The 24,721-nt window shown below is 39.9% G+C and overlaps 1 protein-coding gene, 2 long non-coding RNA genes and 1 other non-coding gene across 5 annotated transcripts in view; 3 read left to right on the top strand and 1 right to left on the bottom strand.

The window, feature by feature from the left end:
• The first annotated feature begins 14 nt into the window (after positions 1-14).
• Positions 15-7,176, top strand: LOC149129173 (uncharacterized). The gene is made up of 2 exons (XR_016240320.1): positions 15-3,133; positions 5,353-7,176. It is a non-coding gene; the product is annotated as an uncharacterized LOC149129173 (long non-coding RNA).
• On the top strand, positions 2,439-2,520 carry Trnas-gcu (transfer RNA serine (anticodon GCU)). The gene has a single exon. It is a non-coding gene; the product is annotated as a tRNA-Ser (tRNA).
• Positions 7,177-9,232: 2,056 nt separating the features above from the next.
• Positions 9,233-16,820, bottom strand: LOC149129172 (uncharacterized). Its single transcript, XR_016240321.1, has 3 exons — positions 16,578-16,820; positions 16,043-16,242; positions 9,233-13,308 (listed from the first exon to the last, which is right to left on the bottom strand). It is a non-coding gene; the product is annotated as an uncharacterized LOC149129172 (long non-coding RNA).
• Positions 16,821-17,027: 207 nt separating this feature from the next.
• Positions 17,028-24,721, top strand: part of LOC149129169 (UDP-D-glucose 4,6-dehydratase-like) — a 33,677-nt gene continuing 25,983 nt past the window's right edge. The window contains exon 1 of one of the 2 annotated variants that reach the window (XM_089346736.1): positions 17,028-17,924. In XM_089346736.1, the coding sequence (XP_089202862.1) occupies positions 17,888-17,924 (37 nt within the window). In that variant the 5' untranslated portion in view covers positions 17,028-17,887. Of the gene's footprint in view, positions 17,925-21,354; positions 21,742-24,721 lie in introns of those variants that run through there. The other variant, XM_089346735.1, reaches the window with a different exon arrangement.

Below are 24,721 nucleotides of genomic sequence, written 5' to 3'. Positions count from 1 at the left end.
GTATTTAAGAAGAAGTGTCTTTATAGCTAGCTGTCCTTTTTATTGTAAAATGCAGAGTCTGTTGTCAGCCAGGCAGACTTCGTCAAGTAGAGATTAGGTATCTTGTCTAGTGACATAACATAATAGTTGTTACAAGCTTTGAACACATGAACATGTTGTTGTTGGCACTCCGTCGCTTACGACGTCGAGGGTTCCAGTTCATCCGATCAATGGAACAGCCTGCTCGTGAAATTTATGTGCAAGTGGCTGAGCACTCCACAGACACGTGTACCCTAAACGAAGTTGTTGGAGAGATTCAGTGTGACAAGGCTGACCCTTTGAATTACAGGCACAATAGAAACAGGAAGTAAGAGTGAGAGAAAGTTGTGGTGGAAGAGTACAGCAGGGTTCGCCACCATCCCCTACTGGAGCCTCATGGAGCTTTAGGTGTTTTCGCTCAATAAACACCACAACGCTCGGTCTGGGAATCGAAACTGCGATCCTATGACCGCCAGTCCGCTGCCCTGACCACTGGGCCATTGCGCCTCCACACATGAACATGTAATCAGCGGTCTTTCACATTAACATCCTAGCCTCTGAGCTTCATAGAAATTACTTCACTTCAAAGCAATTTTAGGCAGTTATCTTACAGTATACCAGACAGATCCCACTTACTAGTACAGGTACCTTGATAAAGTACACCCAGTACACTTTGTAAAATGGTTAGTGAATGACCCTCTAGTTTTGTTCGGGGCTTGACAGCCCTTTATAGTGTCCCTATAAAATACATCCAATACACTCGATTGTTGCCAGTGCCCCTGGACTGGCTCTTGTGCGGGTGGCACATAAAATACACCATTTTGAGCGTGGCCGTTGCCAGTACCGCCTGACTGGCCTTCATACGGGTGACACGTAAAAGCACCCACTACACTCTCTGAGTGGTTGGCGTTAGGAAGGGCATCCAGCTGTAGAAACTCTGCCAAATCAGATTGGAGCCTGGTGTTGCCTTCCGGTTTCACCAGTCCTCAGTCAAATCGTCCAACCCATGCTAGCATGGAAAACGGACGTTAAACGATGATGATGACACTCTGTAAAGTGACCAGTGATAAGAAATGCATGCAAGTGTAGAAACTAAGACAAAACTAAAATGTACAAGTGTGATATGACCCTTTGACATATCTAAGAGGCAATAGATTCAAATAAGAACTGTCTCATATCATGACCTGTGCAACCCATGCCAGCATGGAAAGTGGATTTCAAATGATAATGATGTTGATGAAGGTGATAATATCAGTTCAAAATTGTTACACCTTGTGTATACTTGCAAAACGACTGGCAAAACGACTAGCACAAGGATTGATTTGATAACATTAGTAGACATAAAAACTTAAGTAGCACAGGAATGTTGGTTGAGGATGATAATTAAATAATAAAGGTGATGGAAAGGTAGGATCAGTAGAGTATTGGACAAAAATACCTGTTAATCATGGCTCTTTATTTTGTAAGTTCAAATCCTGCTAGGGTCAACTTTGCCTTTCCACCCACCAAGGATCAAAAGAAAAAAAATAATGTGAAGTTAATCATATAATCACCTATATCCCCTCTACTAATATAGAGTTCAATAACTGAGTAATCTTTGCTGGTGGCGAGTAAAGGCACCCATTACACTCTTGGAGTGGTTGGCATTAGGAAGGGCATCCAGCCGTAGAAAACCATGCCAAATCAGACTGGATTCTGGTGCAGCCTTGGAGTGTGCCAACCTGGTCAAACTGTCCAACCCATGCCAGCATGGACAATGGACGTTAAATGATGATGATGATGATGATGATGATGATGATTTTAAACTCTGTAACATATCAATAAAGGAGTGTAAGATTTGTCAGTTTATGGTGTAGATTTAGAAACGATCATCATCATCATTGTCATCATCATCATCATCGTCATCATCATCATCTCAACTGTTGTCACTGCTACTACCACAGCTAATAATGATCCCATCAACACTAACAAAACCCCTAAATGAGCCAGTGAGGAAGCCTCTACATAGTTGCATGACTGCTAGAAATAGCAGCCAAATGTTCTTCAAATCACACATTACAGTCTTTTTAAAAAGGACATGTTGGATTATGTAATTATAGATGCACTAAGCTTGACAAAAAGCTATGGTGGTCAAGGCTGGAGTATTTTTGCTCATAGATTTGCTCAGTCATGGCTGACCCTGGGACTAAAGCAATAACAGTAAACCATATACTTTCTCAATTTATCTTCACTGATTAAATTCATTTTTAGTCCAGGACTGTTGTGGATAAAAGCTAAGATTTTAAGTTACCTATTTTAAAATAGATAATTTATTTTGAAACATTTTAAATCAATTTATTTTTAATAAATGGATAAGGCGTCTGACTTCGAATCAGAAGATTGCGAGTTCGAGTCTCATCGTGGTTGTAAAACTTTTAGAGGATGAGGTGGCCGAGTGGTTAAGGCAATGGACTGCTAATCCATTGGGGTCTCCCCGCATGAGTTCGAATCTCATGCTCGTCGATTACATTTTAGGTGCAGGAGTGGCTGTGTGGTAAGTAGCTTGCTTACCAACCACATGGTTCCAGGTTCAGTCCCACTGTGTGGCACCTTGGGCAAGTGTCTTCTACTATAGCCTTGGGCCGACCAATGCCTTGTGAGTGGATTTGGTAGATGGAAACTGAAAGAAGCTCGTCGTATATATGTATATGTATATATATATGTGTGTGTTTGTGTGTCTGTGTTTGTCTCCCCAACATCGCTTGACAACTGATGCTGGTGTGTTTACGTCCCCATAACTTAGCGGTTTGGCAAAAGAGACCAATAGAATAAGTACTAAGCTTACAAAGAATAAGTTCTGGGGTTGATTTGCTCGACTAAAGGCGGTGCTCCAGCATGGCCACATTCAAATGACTGAAACAAGTAAAAGAGTATATGTTTCGGGTGTTTTTGTAATTTTTTTATTATTTGAATTTTTAGACTAAAAATGTTACCAGTGAAGATGATATTGCAAAGTACATTGAATTTGTGAAAGATCGAGTTTTTAATGATAATCAGTACAATATTGATTATACCAAAATACTTGAATTTGGATGGAAGACAAAAGAACCTTGGAAAACTGGAATTGAAAGAACAAGTGAGTTTTTATTCTTATAGTTTTACATGCATTTTTTTCGGAGTTAGCATGAACAGGATAGCATTGCTTCTTTTTTTTTTGTTGGAATAAATGTTTTTACTGTGTTATGATACCTTTCCCATCATTAACCACTAATCACTCTATGTAAAGGTGAATTATGGTTTGTTGTTGTTGTTGGCACTCCGCTGCTTACGACGTCGAGGGTTCCAGTTGATCCGATCAACGGCACAGCCTGCTCGTGAAATTAACGTGCAAATGGCTGAGCACTCCACAGACACGTGTACCCTTAACGCAGTTCTCGGGGATATTCAGCGTGACACAGTGTGACAAGGCTGACCCTTTGAATTACAGGCACAACAGAAACAGGAAGTAAGAATGAGAGAAAGTTGCGGTGGAAGAGTACAGCAGGGTTCGCCACCATCCCCTGCTGGAGCCTTGTAGAGCTTTATGTGTTTTCACTCAATAAACACTCACAACACCTGGTCTGGGAATTGAAACTGCGATCCTATGACCGCGAGTCCGCTGCCCTAACCACTGGGCCATTGCAGCACCACAAACAACAATAAATACAAGGAGAATGAACATCCAAGGTAATTTTTCATGTATGACAAGTAAATCCAAATATTGCTTAGAAGAATTTCAAGAAATTCAGAGTGTAAAACAACAAGAATAAGAATGGAGAAAATCACATCATTAATTGGTGAGCACACCATACATTACCAATGATTGTTTCTATAGTGCCAGTATATTTAGATACAGAAAATGATATAAAATACCAGTCAAATATATCTGAAAATATATGCTAACACAATGTTATCAAGGCAATCCAAGATGGATTAAATTCAATGTGAACTAAGAAAATATCTCTAATAGCTGACTGCTTGCAAAAAGAATGTTAAGAAGTAATATAATATTCTAAGAAAAGCCAGTTTAGTATTTAACTTTTGATGACATCAGTAGATAATGAATGAATAAAAAATTCTATGTTACAACAATTGGAAACATATAAATTCTATGTCATGACAATTAGTTATCTATCTATTAAATATGCTAAAATAACTTTTAGAAAAATTATGTGTATTAGGTTTTAGGAAAAGCAGTTATAATTGATGAGTTATTCAGTATTGAAATATTTAAATGTTCTTCTATACTTATGAGAACATTTCAGTGTAAATGTACTTTTACAGTTTAATAATACCAGTTTAGAAGTAATTATATAATACATTTCCTCAAAGTAAAAATCACATTTAAAATGACCAGTATTGTATGATGGTGTATAACTAATAATCCCTCTCTCTTGGAGAGGCACAAGCACTTACACACATATGTATTCACACAGCAGTAACTTCTGCCTACCACATTCAATTACAAAGCTTCGGTCAGCATGTTCCTGTCTTTTAAATTCCAAATGCATTTCTTAAGATTCATAGAATTGCGAAAACCTGTTGGGGCAAGTGAAATCGTAATTGAACCATGCTCGATGACTGGTCACCGCGCCAGTGGAGCACTAACAGCACTGTCGAGCATGTTCATTGCCAGAGCAGCTGTCTGGCTTCCATGCTAGTGGCCCGTAAATAGCACCATTAGAGCGTAATCGTTACCAGCGTTGCCTCCTAGCACTTGTGCTGGTGGTACGTTTAGAAAATCATTGAAGCGAGGTTGTTGCCAATACCGCTGGACTGGCTCCCATGCAGGTGGCACGTAAAAAACACCTTTTTGAGCATGGCCGTTGCCAGTACCGTGTGACTGGCCCTCGTGCCGGTGGCATGTAGAAGCACCCACTACACTCTCGGAGTGGTTGGCGTTAGGAAGGGCATCCAGCTGTAGAAACTCTGCCAGATTAGATTGGAGCCTGCTTCAGCCTTCTGGCTTGCCAATCCTCAGTCAAATCGTCCAACCCATGCTAGCATGGAAAGCGGACGTTAAACGATGATGATAGAATTACATTTTCTTCTATACTTAAATGAATCAAAATGATTACGTAATCTAGATTTCCAAATTGTAGCAGATTGACCTGTGTAATAATACATACGATCCCCTGTTTTGACCTTACATTGATACACTATATATTCTTCTTCCTTAAACACTGATTTTCTAAAGGACAGATAATTTTTGTTGTTTTTTGAAATTACAATTTTAGAAATATAAATATATATTTTCCAATGTAATATGATATAGTTTATTGTTGAAATTGAATATTTATAATTCTTCTTTTACAGTTGAATGGTATAGAAAACACCTTAACAACTGGTCTGTTGAAACCGATATGGAAGACTAAAATTAAAAGGAAGACAATTCACATTAAAAATTTATGGTCATTACAAACTTACTAAGCAGAAGACTGAACTTCACAAAAAGATGAAACAACACATATCTAATAAAAATACATTTATATAGTTTATAAATACATTTATATGTTTTTTACAATTTAAATATTTGTATGGTTTATAAATATATTTATACGGGTTTTACAATTTAAACATTTGTATGGTTTAAGAAATATATTTATATGGTTTTTATAATTTACTAGATGTACCCCAAAGCGAAGAAAAAAGTTGAAGGAGACACAAACACACAACTCATCATCATCATCTCTGAATGTTCATTTTCCATGCTTGCATGGGATGGATAGTTTGGTATATGTCATCATCATCATCATCATCGTTAAACGATGATGATGATGATGATGATATATACATAAAATATATACACGAAACTCGACTTGCGAAGACCTGTTGGGGCAAGCGAAAGCAAAATCGTGCTAGCACTTGTGCCCAGCGTCGCCTTCCTGGCACGTGCAAAGACGTTCGAGTGAGATCGTTGCCAGTGCCGTTGGACTGGCTCCTGTGCAGGTGGCAAATAAAATACACCATTTTGAACATGGGCGTTGCCAGTACTGCCTGACTGGCCTCTGTGCCGGTGGCACATAAAAGCAGCCACTACACTCTCGGAGTGGTTGGCATTAGGAAGGGCATCCAGCTGTAGCCACCTGATTTCAAGTGCATCTGCTCTCTACCCCTGAACCCGCCCTGCCGTCTCCCGCCTCCCTTTTCCCCTCACCTACCATCCCATCACCCTACCCCTCCAACGCACCATTCTCCAAGCTTTCTGGCGCCTCCAGTCCGACCCCTCCACCTCCCACATCTTCCTCTTCCTTAACCGACCCCTCCCTTCCTTCAAACGAGCCCATAACCTACGAGACCTCTTGGTCCACAGCTCCTTCCCCAACCCAACCTCCCAACCTGGCTCGTTCCCCTGCTCCCGCCCACGCTGCCGCACTTGCCCTTACCTCTCCAACACCACCCTCCTCACCGGCACCCATCCTCGACCCTATCGCATCACCGACTCCTTCACCTGCACTTCTACCAACATCATCTATTGCATCTCCTGCTCTCTCTGCCATTCTCTGTACATCGGACAAACGGGGCGCCGCCTGGCCGACCGATTCGCGGAACACCTCCGAGACATCAACGTTTGCAATGACACCCCGGTGTCACGCCATTTCCACTCTGCCGGTCACTCCTTGCAGCAACACCTGTCCATGTTTGGATTGTCCTTGCACAGGGGCATCCGGACTCCCGTTTGCGCCGTGAACAGGGATTAATCTTCTCTCTTTGCTCCTTTGCGCCACATGGGTTCAACTCCCCTCCCCTCTTCATCTAACCCTTCTCCTGCCTCTCTCTCTCCCTCCGCCCTCCCTCCTACTTCCTCTCACCCACCTCTCCTCTCCTGCTCCAACTCCTACTTCTCTGTACTTCTCTTCACTCCTACTTCTTTTCACCCCTTACTCTCTTCCTCTCTCCTCGCTTTCTCCCTCTTCCCATACCCACCTTCCCCCTCTCTTATATCAATCTTCCCCTTCCCCCTTAACCCTCCCTCATAAGCTCATCTCACCCATCCCATCCCTTACACCCACCCCAACCTCTGCCTATCCACATACCCCTCCCTCTACCCCCACTCCACCCATGCTTTCCCCACTCTCGGCTGCCCTGCCTTTGCCTTCCCCACCTCCGAACACCCTCACATCACGCCATGCTACACCATATCACACAACACACCACCATGCACACTCTGGCACTGACCAATTCCCTTCCCCACATTTTCACACCTTCACACCTACATACACACATACATACGTTAAGATCACCAGCATTCTCTCACACACACGCAGCTTCTCGTCTTCGGGTCACCACTTCTTTGTCATCTCCCCTTTTTCTTCGCTCTCCTGTGTGATCCTTCTGTCTGGCATTCGCCAAATAGATCGCTGACCACTACATTTATATCGTAAGCTAGAAACATCAAAGACTTTCTCTATTCCCGAGTGTTAAACTAATACGTCCATTTGTTGTTTACACCACCTGTCTTTGTCTGTTGTTTTTTTCATAAATTCTCCCATATATATAAATGCATATATATATATGTATGTATATATGTATGTATGTATATATATATGTATATATATGTATATATACATTTTTATATATGTGTGTGTATGTACATATGTATATATACATATATATATGTACATATGTATATATACATATATGTATGTAAATATATGTATACATACATATATGTATATATATGACATATATATATGTATATATACATATGTATATATGTATGTATATATATATATATATATATATATATATATATATATATATATATATATATATATAGTGCCACTGAACTGGCTCTTGTGCGGGGCCACCATAAGATTTTAGAGCAAGATTGTTGCCAGTGCCCCTGGACTGGCTCTTGTGCGGGTGACACATGAAAGTTTTCGAGCGAGATCGTTGCCAGTGCCCCTGGACTGGCTCTTGTGTGAGTGACACATGAAATGCACCATTTTGAGCGTGACCGTTGCCAGTGCCGCCTGGCTGGCCTTCGTGGGATTTTCGAGCGAGATTGTTGCCAGTGCCCTTGGACTGGCTCTTGTGTGGGTGGCACAGGAAATGCACCATTTTGAGCGTGGCCGTTGCCAGTACCGCCTGACTGGCCTTCGTGCAGGTGACATGTAAAAGCACCCACTACACTCTGAGTGGCTGGCGTTAGGAAGGGCATCCAGCTGTAGAAACTCTTCCAAATCAGATTGGAGCCTGGTGTAGCCATCTGGTTTCACCAGTCCTCAGTCAAATCGTCCAACCCATGCTGGCATGGAAAGCGGATGTTAAACGATGATGATGATGATGATGATATATATAATATACATATACATATAATATACATATATATATGTATATATACAAACATAAATATATATAATTATATATATACATATATATATATACATATAAAGAATAATAATAAATGGAGCAAAATGCATATAATAAATAAGTTCCTTTAATTCCTACATATGTTTCAAAATATATGTGCACTCTACTCCAAAGAAGTAAGAGGTGCTGGAATTGCACATAAATTAATCATCAGGGAACCAACATACCTAAGCAAGACGCATGCGTTTTGCTCCATTTATTATTATTATTCATATCTACTCAAAATACATCACTTTAACTTGGTATTTCTTCCTATTAACCGGGTATGATATCCCAGTTTTCATGTAATTTTTGCTACCCTGGTTACTATTAACATATTTTTATTATTGAAGTTTTTTCAACTGAGATAATATTAATATATACATAAATATATATATATATACACATATATACATATACATACATATATATATATACACATATATACATACACACACACACACACATATATATATATATGTATATATATATATATATATATATATATATATATATATATATATATATAAAAATAAATATATATATATAAATAAATATATATATATATATATATATATATATATATATATATATATATATATATATATACACATACATACATATACATATATATATATATATATGTACATACATACATACATATACATATATATATATGTGTGTGTGTGTGTGTGTATATTTATATATCTGAAAATTAATTTGCTTGGTTTTCACTTTTTTTCTATTCAAATGTTTTTCATCTAATATTTACATTCTATAGTACATTTACATATATATATATATATATATATATATATATATATATAAAAGATAATTAGAGTGGAGAAACTACAGAAGGCTTGTGTTACATGGTTAAAGTATATATTTAAATTATGTCAGAAAAATGTTAGAACATGTTATAAAATCTTTTTGGTATATAAAAATTGTATTTTGAGAAATAACCGGTTTCGTGTTGTCTTTTCAAATTTCTCTACTTCATTGTAACATGTTCGCTCCAGTCTGAAAAAGAAGAGTTCTAGATAGGGGGAGGTAATTAGGAATTTCTTCCGGTATAGGGGAGATAATCGAAATCTAGGAGGTGGTAGAATTTGATTAATTTACCATGGTTTTGTTCTATATTTTTTTCCCTTTTTTTCTCAGTGGGATGATGAATTTCCTTATTTAAATGTGTTAGCAATGGTTAAGTTTGGGTTTGTATTTTTGAATGAAAAAGGTTTCCTTATTTAATCTAATCTGTGTTGGTGTTTTAATGGCACATTGATAAAAAGGAAAGATTATAAATTGTGGTAGCATTTGTTTTGCGCATTTCTCAATATGATCACTAAAAGGTATCATTCGGTATTCTGGGTATGCAATCTGCTGGCGGTGCAGAGTGCATCTACGTCTGAGCGATAATCCTGTGGACCCTATGTAGTTCTCGTTGCAGCCCGAGCATCTTATTACATAAATAAGATTTTCTGAGGCACAAGTAAAGTTAGATTTAACTTTGAATTTGTGTCCCTCTTTGAAGAGGAATTCTGAACCTTCTAGAATGTTTGGGCATGTTGCACAATTTGGTCGACCACATTTGTTTACTTTCGCATTTGTTGTTTCGGAAAATAATTTTGCCTTTGTGAGGATCTTTTTCAGTGATTTTGGTTGTTTGTGGCTTTTGATGATTTTGTGTGTGTGTAAAATTTCCTTTAATTTGGGGTCCTTATGTAGCATTGGTATGTTTTGGGTGATGATGGTGAAGGCTTCTTTGTTTCTGGGGTTGTATGTGAATATGTACGGCAGTATTTTCGGGGAATGTGTGTTGCTGTGTTTAACTTTTCTTAAGTTTTCTATGTTAATTTGTGATGCACATCTGATTCCATCCTCTATGAGTTGAACTGGGTAGTGTCTGTCAATTAGTGTGTTTTTGAGTTCTTGTAGTCTGTAGTCTCTAGTATTTTCTTATGACACTATTGTGCATATCCTTCTTGCAAGGTTGAAGGGGATGTTTGTCTTGGGTGGCATGAATCAAATAGTAGATATTGTTTGGCGTCTGTGGTTTTGTAAAATATGTCCGTTTCTATTTTTAGGTTTACTTTTTTAATTAGTATATCCAAGAATGGGAGCTCATTTTGGTTGTACTCCATTGTGAACTGTATGTTTGGGTTGACACTGTTCAATAGACTTTTGAATTTCAAGAGTTCATCTGTGTTTTCATTCCAGAGTATGAAACAGTCGTCCAGGAACCTTTTCCAATTTTCTTTTATGTATTGGGAAAGGGTGTTTCCAAAGGTGGATAAAGATTCCTGGTATATTATTATTTCCAAGTAACCCATTGTTAGGTTCGCAATGACTGGAGCTGCCCTAGTGCCCATAGCAATTCCGGATTTTTGTCGGTAGAAAGTATTGTCAAACATGAAGTGGTTGTTTCGTAAGATGAATTCAACCGATTTAGTAATGAATTCTTTACTGATCCTGTTTGGGATTTCTTTCGGGAATTGATCCAGCCAGAATTGAATTGCCTCAAGTCCATAATTATGAGGTATACTGGTGTATAAATTAATCACGTCAAATGAGACCATGATTGTTTCTTCCTTGACTTTCTTTGGGAGGTGATTTAGCATATCCAAGCCTAACCCTAACCCTAATCCAAACCAGAAACGTGGGTAAAAAGCAAACTTCTTACCACATGGCCATGTGGGAATGACCTTAAAGTCTGCATTAATGGTTAAGACTAAGGTTGAGGATGCTATTTTCCCTAAGCGTGATCATTGCCAGAGCAGCTGTCTGGCTTCCGTGCCGGTGGCACGTAAATAGCATAATTTGAGCGTGATCATTACCAGCATCGCCTTGCTGGCGCTTGTGCCGGTGGCACACGAAAAAACATTTGAGTGAGGTCGTTGCCAGTGCCGCTAGACTGGCTCCTGTGCAGGTGGCATGTAAAATACACCATTTTGAGCGTAGCCGTTGCCAGTACCGCTTGACTGGCCTTAACGTAGTTCTCGGGGAGATTCAGCATGACACAAAGTGTGACAAGGTTGGTCCCTTTGAAATACAAGTACAACAGAAACAGGAAGAAACAGTAAGAGAAGGTTGTGGTGAAAGAGTACAGCAGGGTTCGCCACCATCCCCTGTCGGAGCCTTGTGGAGCTTTAGCTGTTTTTGCTCAATAAACATTCACGACGCCCGGTCTGGGAATCGAAACTGCGATCCTATGACCGCGAGTCCGCTGCCCTAACCACTAGGCCATTGCGCCTCCACAGAGTAGTAGTAGAATAAGATGACAAAGGTGATGATGGATCTCTTGTGTTATTCTGAGAGAGTGAGGAATTTGAGTGGAGCTAGGGATTGCATTGCTTAATAGTATTGAGGAGTGACTGTGAATGTTGATCTTGTTGCTTAGTTGTGTGTCCTGGGTAAGACACAAAACTGCAACTGGTGGTGAAGCTCCAGTTCGGGAGGACAGGAGTTAAGGGAGCATAGAAACACCCCTTAGTTACCATTTCTCCCAGGTCTGCTCTGGCGCGGAGTGGTAGCACCTGTTAGGGCCCCACCAATGGGTAAAAATTAGATCCTCCTCTGCTGCCTTGCAGGATGCCTCTTTAGGCTAAGGCTACGAGAAGGAATCATCAAGTCCTCAACGGTTGACCAGGCAGACAAAGCAACATCTATGTTTCTCAATGGCTGTGACAGCGGAAGAAGGCTATGCCAAGCGGGCTGGCTACAACAAGGCGTGGCCTAAAAGAAGTGATGATGTCCTCTGAGCCAAGTGAGTGGGCTTCTGCCTGGCAAGTGTTGGTCCACCTTCAACAAAATCACACCATGGCATCCAGTGCTAACAACAACAACAACAAGTAGCAGTAGAACATAATGGCAATGATGATGATGGGTCATCTGTGGTATTCAGCAGAAATGAAGAATAAGGATATTCCTCAATTGTGGTAGTATTGAGGAGTGGCTGTGGTTGTTGGTCATGTTGTTGTTGCTGCCACATACTTTTGATGTTAACACTGCTTTAGTTCAGAAATATATCTTTCTAGGGAATTCCCTTGGGAATTTTTTGACCAGCTTCATCATTTGTTATATTCATTTTTGTCTTTTGTTTTTGTTTTGAGAAGAAATCTAACTTCAAGCAACTTTTACAGATCAATTTTTGACACTATTTTCTGAACTTGGCAAAGGAATGTAAGGAGTGCAAATTTTTGATTTTGTACCCCCAAGAAATATTAGTGGATGAAAGAACACCAACTGCACCCACTGTTTCGGGACCTTTGTTCTACCACAGTTCCAATTTAAGACATGGACACACTGGGCCATTGTCTATTACTCCAATGCTAATCAATGCATGTTGTGACTTTCTGTGGCAATGCTCTGTAGTACTTATAGATTGCTCTACCCAGGGGCTTATAAAGCTGTGAAAGGTAGGGTGTCCCTGCCATTTCTGCTTCTCCACCATCTTTTCTTATCTTCTCTTCTTTTTGACCAAACAACAAACAAAATATGCAAAAAAAAAATTCTCCATTTTTAATCTTAAATCCAAAATCACGCTAAAACCATGAACTGGTAGAATGTAATTTGATATAAATTATTTATTTCCATTGTACTGATGAAGAACCAAAATGATGAAATTCTAAATTGAAGAATCAACAAAGAGTTAAATAAAATTATATAGACAATAGAAGAAAATAACTGACCCAAGAAATTGCAACAAAGAAAAAAGAAAACAGAAAAATATATAAAGAGTTCTAATTTTGAAGATGTGAAAAGGTTATTCGAAAATCAAGTGATTCATCTCATCAATGCCATATTTGCCCTTATATTCTTCAAAAAGTTCATACAGACTGTTCAGATAAATCTTGTGGACTTCTTCAACCTGCTCATCACTTGGATTTTCTATCAAAGGAACTTCAATTGGTTTTCCAACTTGAAATGAAAAAAAAAAAAGTAGAGGGTGAATGTATTAGAGAAAGATAAAGAAAATGTAGAGTATATGAGGAGAGAACAATGAAAGGATGTGAAGAGAGAGAGAGAGAGTGGGGGGAGATAAAAAAATGAGGAGAGAGTGGATAAGAATAAATGAGAGAATGGAGAAAGAGAAAAAGTGAGGAGAAGATGAAGGATGGCAGAAAATGAACAAATGAAAGAAAGAGAGAGAAAAAGTAAAAGTAGAGAAAAGAGTGAATATAAGTGAAAGAAAAGAGAGAGACAGACAGATAATGTAAAGAGAGAAATGACAGATGGGAGAGAGGAAGGAGAAAGAAAAAAAGCAAGAAAAGAAGAATGAATGAAAGAAAGAAAGAAAGAGGTGTATGAGTCAATGTTTATGGGGATCAGTAAGTAAATCTTTTTCAATCAGCTAAAGGGCCATTTTTGAGAGTAATGTGGATCTAAGAGGTTTGTGAGTGAAGCAGCAACATGTTTATTATTAAACATGTGGTATTTTAAGTTATTTTAGAATACCCACTCCATTCTCTTCCCCTATCTCTTTTTACTTAAATTCCTCGGTACTATTCAAGAAGAGTGGTCCCGGTGCGTGCACTCACACACTCGCGCATCCACGCTAGCGAGTCGTGACTAGTCGATCCTACGACTACCTAGCGCGAGTGTGCGTCATGCGCAAAACATGTATGAGGGTTTTTTTCTAAACGAAGTAAATAATTTTGGGGGGATTACTGAAATAGACGTGACACCAAAATACACCCTGGAAGAACGTAAAACGACGTTTTTTGAGTAAGATGGGGAAGATTCAACAACAAAAAAAAAAGATATTTACTTTGTGTTCTATTTTCTTTGTTTAAAAAAAATTATTTACTTTGTTTAAAAAAAATTATTTACTTTGCTTTTAAAAAACCCTCATACATGTTTTGCCCATATGTGCTAGATAGTCGTTGGAGGATCGACTAGACACGACTAGCTAGCGCGGATGCGCGAGTGTGTGCACCGGGACCACGCTTCTTGAATAGTACCAACTCCTCACTGTTTCTTTTTGCTTTATTTAAAGTATTGTCTCTTTCTACTTTCTCTCTAGATTTCATATCTCATCCCTTCCACTTTGTTCACCTTACATTCCAGACTTCTAACCTTTTCACACTCTTACCCCTCCTCCATACATATATATTCATTCCATTCATTTTGGTTCCTTTTAAGTCATTAACGTACCTGGTGACCTGAAGTGTCGGCGTTTCAAAGTTTTTCACATCAGAAGATAACATCAGAAAGTTTTGCATATGGCCCACATATATGTGCCACACACGTGATTTTTTGAGGGGAATCAGAAAATGCTAAGAATTTTAGAAAACTTGAGCACTTTTAATACACTGCACCATTGTATGTTTATTTCTTTGCACTCTATTTCCTGTAAGATTACAAAACTTTTAAAAAGCTGCTGTACTCTAACACTTAGTGTGTTATTCAGTATGCAGTACATTAAAAAGGGTTAAAAATCACTGTTCCCTGTGGTTGGTAGGCATAGCAACTAAATCATATCCTTCTGTCTGAAAAATTAAAGGATACATTGAATGATATCATCAGCATCAGCATTTAATGTCCACTTTCCATGCTAGCACGGGTTGGATGATTTGACTGAGGACTGGTGAACCAGATGGCTACACCAGGCTCCAATCTGATTTGGCAGAGTTTCTACAGCTGGATGCCCTTCCTAACGCCAACCACTCCAAGAGTGTAGTGGGTGCTTTTACATGCCACCAGCACGGTACTGGCAAAATAGTAAAATTGCAGAGTCATAAGAGTTCATTTGTTTATTCATTTAGCATGTTTTTTCCATGCTAGCATGAGTTAGATGGAGAATTATTTGAGACAAGATTTTTATGGGTAACACTCTTCTTGTCACTAACCTCTTTAAGTCTTTTTTTAAAGTTAAGGACATTTTCATTTCAGACAAATTCAAAAGCACGGAGATAATGGACAATTTGTTGACATGCCAACAGGCATCACTGTTTTGTAGATCAGATACAAGTCACCGTTTGTAGTTCAGCACAGATTGTAAACATTCAAACACACATATGCACACACACACGCACACGCACACACACACACACTCTCTCTCTCTCTTTAATTATAAGCACACTAAACAGTCACAATTAAAATAAAATAATTCTGTGTACATTTGTGCTAGTGAGCTCCATGTCAAACTGTCCAACCCATGCCAGCATGGGAAGTGGACGTTAAATGATGATGATGACTATCTTATGTACACTCACATGTGGAGAAAAGTTTACTTCAGAAATCGTCTCAGAGAAGATATTCTCCTTGTTAAATGATGATAATGATGTTGCCATAGAAACCACGACAAAGCAGACTGGTGTCTGGTGTAGCCTTCCAGCTTGCCAGCCCTGGTCAAAGCATCCAACCCATGCCAGCATGGACAACAGACACTAAATGACGATGATACTGATGACACATATACACATGTACACATAAGCAAAATCTACTTGGTTTTCAACTGATGCTGAAACAAACCAATAACAGAACTTGCTTCTATCTGGTCACTTGACATGCAAGGGGCAACAACTCAATCTTTCTCACAACAAAATCCCACTCATTTGAAAAAACAAAAACTGATTAAATAATGCAGCCTAAATACACTGTGTGTGGAAAAAGATGTGAAGGAAAGAGGCGGAAAAGGGTTAATAGTTACCAACAGTATTAATAGGTTTCCGGAAAGGCACAATTCCAAATGTATAGTTAAAAATACCCCTTCCATGGAAGATTACTGGTGCAATACCGGTATATTTTGTGAATTTCACCTGAAGCCACTTCAGCCATGGCTGTCCTTCAGAACTCAGCTGCAGAAAAAGATCATTCTCTCCAAAAGAGTATACAGGGATCAGAGGGGTTCTGTTTAAAAGAGAAACAGGAAAACATTATTTTTGAATTGTACAGGTTTATTCTTTTTACCATTTTCCTTGACCCAGTCCTGTAACCGGGCTCACCCACTGCATTACCATTAAAAGATTTATTCAATTATGTTAACCTTATCACTTAATCTGATACTACATGGCTTACATCACTTTAGAGTTACCTCCTACCCATGAACTTGAAACCTCAACAAGATATTTGATCTGGTATACACAATCATTGATAAACATATCCATGTATGCATGCATGCATACATACATGCATACACACACATACATGCATACATACATACATACCTAGTTTTCCTGACTTACTTTAGCTAGAAAATTATCATATGTACAAAACTCTAACAGAATTCTTCCTCTCTTTTACTCAGCATTTGGCAGAAGTACATTCCTTTTGGGGACTTCTTTTATAAAATTAGAAAAAATTTCTTCCTGACTGACCAAAAGCAATTTCAGGTTAGTTTTATAGCAAATTAGTTAGATGTGTAGTGAAACTAACACCTCGATCGCCATTACATACAAAACTACCTATCGCCATTAGATACAAAACTACTATCGCCATTCTTCTCATTTAAATATAAACAAACGCGGGCGTAGCGGAGAACCCATTCCTTGTCATCACGTGACTGATTATTATTCGAAGCGGCAACTTCTTCGAACCGTTCCCGCCAGAACGCAAACTGACCAATCACGGCCCCTAATAAGGTCACGTGATAGAGTATTTTTCTGAAGTCTTCGGGAGCCGGTAGTTTGTTATAAATAGCTTTAACTCGGCGGCCAAATTCGTCTCGGTTCAGTTTCTCTTTGAGATCTGTTCCGTGTACCACACGACAGCAGCAGCAGCAGTTCCAGCGACACATCAACAGCTTCGTCCAACGATGACCACCCACCGCCGTCGCCACACCAGCAGCACGAGTCTACGACTACTGACCAGCATCATCGTCATGACCAACACGATTCTACGATTACTACTAACCAGCATCAATCTCCACCAGCGTCTACACGACCTACTATGTACACCAAACTAAACCACCGCGGCACATCTCTCTCTTCGATTCTATTAGGTGACTCAGCTTCACCACGATAAATAAACAGACAAGAATTTCAGCCAGCGACGAACATCTGTATAACAAGAATCACAGCCCGGCATGGAAGCCACAACATCACAACTAGTGATCGCCCTGCCACACTCACAGCCTCAACTACTTTCACATACAGACTTTTCCTATAGTGTACTCAGAACTGGTATAAATGCTCACATGTTACTGACTCTTTCTATCTGGTGTAATATCTCACATACACATACATGTATCACTCACATACACACTTTTCTTTGTACGACGGCCTGTCTTTGATCATGTTATTATATGTCGCATTCACACTCACACCTACACTTTTATGCAACAATAAATATCTGTTACGGTTGTGGTGTTTCATTACTGGTCGTCTATGTTATCGTAGTATAACATATTTGTATATCATCTCTGATATATTATTTTGTGTTCGACCGTGTGACACGTTTAAATAAAAGGAGTCCTCTGATTTTTCATTCGTCACCATTTCTCCTTTTTGAGTTCGCACGGTCGTTCTTACAGATGTCAATTTACCTGGAATAAACAATGCCGTTATTATTACCAAGAGCTGAAATTAATGCAGGTAAGATTTTACAGCTCTTGCATTACTCCATCACAGTCTATGAGCTTTTCATCCTTCCTTTGTACACACACACACACACACACACACACACACACACACACACACGCACACGCACACGCACACACAGCGGCGAGCTGGCAGAAATGTTAGCACGCTGGGCGAAATGCTTAGCGATATTTCGTCTGCCGCTACGTTCTGAGTTCAAATTCTGCTGATGTCGATTTTGCCTTTCATCCTTTCGGGGTCGATTAAATAAGTACCAGTTACGCACTGGGGTCGATATAATCGACTTAATTCGTTTGTCTGTCATTGTTTGTCCCCTCTGTGAGTAGCTTCTTGTGGGTAGTAAAGAAATAACACACTTATTATTATTAGGATATATACCTCTTAAAGGGATATTAGCATCCAAGTTTCCCAGTTTAATCTAGTGTATTGGTGAAATACTAAAAATATGTTAGCTTCTCATCGATGTAAATGGGTATATTATCATTTATGTATGAGAAAAGAAAATGGAGAAATCGATAGATAGACGTGATACATATTGAAAAAATTCTAAGTAAAAAATTGTGTTTCAAGCGAGACAACTTTAAACATTACTAAAGCAAAATTTGTGACGGAATGTTGTTGTTGTTTAACCCGAGGTCCTCCTTGATCTGTTTAGCCAGAGGTCTGCCACGATCGAAAAAAACCTATAAACAAAGGTGTTTCAACCGTATCCAGTCCTTGCTTTTGTATGTCTATTTCATCCTAAGCGTCCTTTCGTTTTAAAGACTGTAGATGATAGCATAGAGACATCATCTTCTGGCTTGAAATGGTACTTTATTGCGAGATATTGCTAATCGGTTTATTAATGAAACAATAAAACACCACAACTGACCAATCAGTCAGTTTTCTAGCCAATAGATAGAAAGAGCCTGGTAGAAATAGCAGGTAGATCTCTCATAAACCATTCATTCTACAGTCTTGAAAAGGGAAGAACACTTGATTGTTATTATCAACTTGTGTCCAAACCAAATCTTTTTTAATTTCCCATAAGAAATACGCTAGTAAGTTTTTATTTTTTTCAGTTTGCCACAAAGTCATAAAGACTGAGAACTGCTATATTATTGGGGGGGGGGGGGCAGGGAGAGAGAGAGACCTTATTAAATAAGGTAGTTCTGTATAAAAGATAGAATCATTGTGACAGGAATGCTGTTGATCACAAGTGTGCTAGATCAGAGGTCGTTGTTGGCACTCCGTCGCTTACGACGACGAGAGTTCCAGTTGATCCGATCAACGGAACAGCCTGCTCGTGAAATTAACGTGCAAGTGGCTGAGTACTACACAGACACGTGTACCCTTATCGTAGTTCTCGGGGATACTCCGCGTGACACAGTGTGACAAGGCTGGCCCTTTGAACTACAGGTACAACAGAAACAGGAAGTAAGAGTGAGAGAAAGTTGTGGTGAAAGAGTACAGTAGGGTTCGCCACCATCCCCTGCCAGAGCCTCGTGGAGCTTTAGGTGTTTTTTCACTCAATAAACACTCACAACGCCCGGTCTGGAAATCGAAACCGCGATCCTATGACCGCGAGTCCGCTGCCCTAACCACTGGGCCATTGCGCCTCCACACACACGCATATAAATGTAGCCTAACCTGAGATTTATAATTAACGATATGTTTACTACAGTAAACAGATTTGTTGCTTACCACAGCAAATCCAAATTTGGAACCTTTGAAGGTGGTTCTCCAGCATGGCCATAGTTCATTGGCTGAATTAGTAAAAGAATAACTCTGACTTCACGCATCACTGCATCATTAGTCAGTCTGAAAAGACTGGTTCACATTAAAAACAAGTTTCTTTTTAGTTCACTTAGACCGACACCACAAAGAGTGCATTGTACTGGCCTTTTGATCTTTAGAGAGTTAACGTGTGTGATAGAGAAGGTGCCATGAAATATGATTAATGCTCTACTTTTCCAGCATGTGTCATCAAAACATGCTGGGGAAAATAGAACTTTAAATATGTTGCATTGTGTGCACATATATTGGGATGGAAGCAAAAAAGAATCAAGATTTCAGCTCTCCTGTGTGTGGGCCACAACAAGTCTGACATCACCAAGCAGCTCAACATCGCAGAGAGGCTCAAGAATGGGAAAGACCTCAAAGATCGACCGCAATCAGGCAAAGCTCAAGTTGTCAACCGTTTGGCTGTGAGAAAGGCCTTCAAAAGTGATCCAAAGCTCAAAATGACAGTGCTCATGAAGAACATCTCAACAACATCTTGGTGGCCATGGTGTCCAAGGCAACCAACTGGTACTTAGAAACAAATACCACAAATGTGATAACAATTCTATTCCACTTCAACAGCCATTTGGCAAACCAAACCTTGCAAAACCAGCATTCTCTCTAAAATCTAATTTTCTGTTGCACAATCTAATCTGTCTAGCAGTAATCTATAAATTCAGTAAAGCTCTGTTTATTCTTCATCAAAACCATACTTGGCAACCACATGGTTCCAGGTTTGGTCCTTGCAGGATAAAACTATGTAAGAGGCCATTGTGTGTGTGTGTGTGTGTGTGTGTGCGTCTGAACTAACTGGCTAACTGTGGTTCTGCAATTGTATTTTTATTATGGATATCAGTGAGGTAAGTAAAGAAGAAAAAGTTTCAGCTATGAAATGAAAACCAAATTGTTTGCAGAGAACTTACCCCTGTATTTTGGCAATCACCAATGAGATATATATTATGTATAACATTAATATTAGTATACTAAAACATATAAAATGATAGACAGCCAAGTAAATAGACAGACAGACATAGTTAGTCAGACAGATACATACACATATGTACAATAGAAGCTTCTTTCAGTTTCTGTCAACCAAATTCACTCTCAAGGCTTTCATCAACCTGGTTTTATAGTAGCAGATGCTTGGGGCAAAATGTTGCATGTGAGATTAAACCAGAAACCACATGGTTAGGAAACATTCTTCTTTACCATATAGCCATGCCTACACTAAGAAAGTAAACAAGTATATAATGACATAAATAATATATAAATATATGCATAAATCCATATATATATATATGTATACATACATGCATATATGGGTACAGGACATCACAAAAACGTTAAACACAATGAGAAACGAAAACATAAAGATGAAGACAGAAAACGAACTTTTTTTTCGAACAACGAAAAAAACAAACAGAGAAACGAGACATGCAACATAAAGAATATTTCCCTTCTTCAGTTGTCTCTGTTCCATCTACTCCGCGTTTCGAAGGCAAGGACAATACACGACTTCGTTGGAACAGTCTTTCCCGCAAAGCAAATTAATTAATTAAATTTGTAATTTTTTGCGAAGGGTGAAAGTGTAAATAAGAACAGGACAGTGAGAACAAGACAGTAAAAACAAGACAGAACAGTGAAAACAAACGGTAAGGGCTGTTAGGCCAAGACGATAGAAAAATTATTATTTTGAACGCGAAGTTAGATGTGAATGAGAGACAAAAAAAATTCACGTCTTCTCTATAGGAAGGCAGGAAGTAGAAAGAAAGAAGAAATGCTTTGTTAAATGTCTTTTCCTTTATTTAATGGTGATATAATTGCTTTCATATATTAATTTATATAATGTGGTGTTTGGGCTGTGACGAGCTATGTGTTGTGGTGGAGAGGGGTGAGGCAAACAGAGGTGAAGCCAGACCGGAAGGGTCAGATCGGAAGTCAGTGACACGCTGTCGAAGGCTAGCACGTGGGGCCAGTGAGAAAACAGCGACGTTACGAGAAAGACGTGTTCTGATTAGGAGCGATCGTGTACCCCGCTGCGGTCGGCAAGGTAAGGTCCAACGCTTCATTCTGTCCTTTTACTTATGACCTCCCAAAGTCTGGGGGGTAAAACCCTGTAGGTGTATATCGGTGAATGGGGCATTCGCACTATACTGCTGTCTTATATATCCATGCGGTTAGAAAATGACCCAGATTTAATCTTAATGTAGTAGTTAACCGGTAAATTCCACGTCGATGAATGTATACATGTGAAATGCGGATATATACATTATATACACATCTATGTATGTGTGTAGAAGACAGGGAAAGCCCCCGGCCCATCAGGAATCACTGCAGAGATGCTCAAAATATCTGGCAGTGTTGGCTACAGCCTAGTCACCCGTATTACGAACCAGGTGATACACGAAGGAGTCATACCCAATGACTGGTGTAGCAGCACCATAGTAAACTGCTACAAAGGTAAAGGTGATGCTTTAGATACTAATAATTACAGAGGCATCAAGCTGTTAGATCAGGTTATGAAAGTTACGGAGAGGGTCATAGCCCAACTAATTAGGGAGCGAATCAATTTAGATGAGATGCAGTTTGGGTTCGTGCCAGGTAAAAGCACCACTGATGCCATATTTCTAGTGAGACAGCTGCAGGAGAAATATCTAGCCAAGGATAAACCTCTGTACCTGGCCTTCGTTGACATGGAGAGAACCTTTGACAGGGTCCCCCGATCCCTTATCTGGTGGTCAATGAGGAAACTTGAAATAGAAGAATGGTTAGTAAGAGCTGTGCGAGCCATGTACAGAGATGCTGTCAGTAAGGTGAGCGTTGGAAATGAGTACAGTAATGAATTCCGGGTAAAGGTAGGGGTCCACCAAGGTTCTGTCCTCAGCCCCCTCCTATTTATCATAGTCCTCCAAGCGATCACAGAGGAATTCAAGACAGGTTGCCCCTGGGCGCTCCTCTATGCTGATGACCTTGCCCTAATTGCGCAGTCACTATCAGAACTAGAGGAGAAGTTTAAGGTGTGGAAGCAAGGACTAGAATCGAAGGGCCTTAGAGTCAACCTAGCAAAAACCAAAATCCTAATAAGTAGGAAGGTAGATAAAACACAAACCCCTTCAGGTAGATGGCCCTGCTCAGTATGCAGTAAAGGAGTAGGTAGTAACTCTATAAGATGTACCCGGTGCAAGCTATGGACACATAAGAGGTGCAGCAATATCAAAGGCAGATTAACTACGAAGTTAGTTTTTGTATGTGGCAGATGTTCAGGTGCAATAAACACTGTAAACAAACAGGAAACAACTTCTATCTCATTCCAGGGTGAAAAACTAGAGGTAGTCGATAGCTTCCGCTATCTGGGTGACCAAGTTAGTAGTGGGGGTGGGTGCGCTGAAAGTGTAACTGCTAGAATAAGAATAGCCTGGGCCAAGTTTAGAGAGCTCTTACCTCTGCTGGCGACAAAGGGACTCTCACTCAGAGTAAAAGGCAGACTGTATGACGCATGTGTACGAACAGCCATGCTACATGGCAGTGAAACATGGGCTGTGACTGCTGAGGACATGCGTAAGCTCGCAAGGAATGAAGCCAGTATGCTCCGCTGGATGTGTAATGTAAATGTGCATACCCATCAGAGTGTAAGTATCTTGAGAGAAAAGCTGAACATAAGAAGCATCAGTTGTGGTGTGCAAGAGAGACGATTGCGCTGGTTTGGACATGTGGTGAGAATGAATGAGGATAGCTGCGTGAAAAAATGCCACTCCCTAACAGTTGAGGGAACCCGTGGAAGAGGTAGGCCCAGGAAGACCTGGGCTGAGGTGGTGAGGCAAGACCTTCGAACATTGGGCCTCACCGAGGCGATGACTACTGACCGAGACCTTTGGAAATGTGCTGTGCGTGAGAAGACCCGGCAAGCCAAGTGAGATTGTTGCCAGGGCCTCTGGACTGGCTCTTGTGCAGGTGGCACATAAGATGTACCATCCTGAGCGTGACCGTTGCCAGTACCGCCTGACTGGCCTTGTAGGGTTTTCGAGCGAGATCGTTGCCAGTGCCTCTGGACTGGCTCTTGTGTGGGTGGCACATAAAAGACATCATTTCGAGCGTGGCCGTTTTCGTGCGGGTGACACGTAAAAGCACACTTGGCCAACACCTCTTTTACCTCCGTAGGTATAATTGGGCCTTCACAGCATTCTGCCTCACGTGCTGAGAATCGCAGCCCACCAGCGAGGAAGCCCTTTAGGGACTCCCCATGCTCAAGCATGTCACTCTGCCCAAACAACCAGGCAAAATGCTTTGAGGTGATGGCACAAGACTGTTCTCACCGCCAGCACTCCAGCCCTAGATTCCATAACCTCATCTAAATTCTTAACTAGTTCCCTTTCTATTCTCGATCTATCTAAACTTAGCTGATTGCTAAATCTAATAGACTCTAAACAAATGGCTCTCTTGAGGGTGTGCTACCATCTATTATTAATGATGGCGCCACATAGTGCCCTCTGTACTAATTCCTTAATTTGGGCACGGAAGGCTTCACAAGTCAAAATAGACTTATTCATCTTCCAGTACCTGGGTCCCTGGCTATGACATTTAACTATACGCACCTCACATGTCACAAATTTGTGATCTGTGTAAGGTACAATACAAAATTGTGGACAACTAAAAGTATTCCAATCTCTTTCTCTAATGAATACCCTGTCTATATAAGATTTATGTGATCCGTCGTTATTACTCCACGTCCAATGTGGAACACTCGGCTTATCCAGTCTGTAACGGTCTACTAGATTATAGCTCTCTAGTAGACCCTTGAGGCCAGGATTTCCCCTCCTATGAGTTGAGCCAACACTATCCACCTGTGCATCGAGGATAGTGTTAAAGTCTCCTAACAGAACTACCGTTTTTGACGTCACTAGAAAGTGCTCTAAGTCTCGATAAAAACCAGACTGCCTACACTCCTTAGGAGCATAGACAGCCAGCAACCTGAAGGACTGTTTACTCTTGTGGGTCACATCTAGAATGGCCATTTCAAAGCTGACGTCTCT

This window comes from Octopus bimaculoides, unplaced genomic scaffold (assembly GCF_046866305.1).
Source record: "Octopus bimaculoides isolate indiv1 unplaced genomic scaffold, ASM4686630v1 contig131, whole genome shotgun sequence".
Taxonomy (NCBI): domain Eukaryota; kingdom Metazoa; phylum Mollusca; class Cephalopoda; order Octopoda; family Octopodidae; genus Octopus; species Octopus bimaculoides.
The sequence above is the reverse complement of the archived record's forward strand: the minus strand, read 5'-3'. Positions and strand labels throughout refer to the sequence as shown.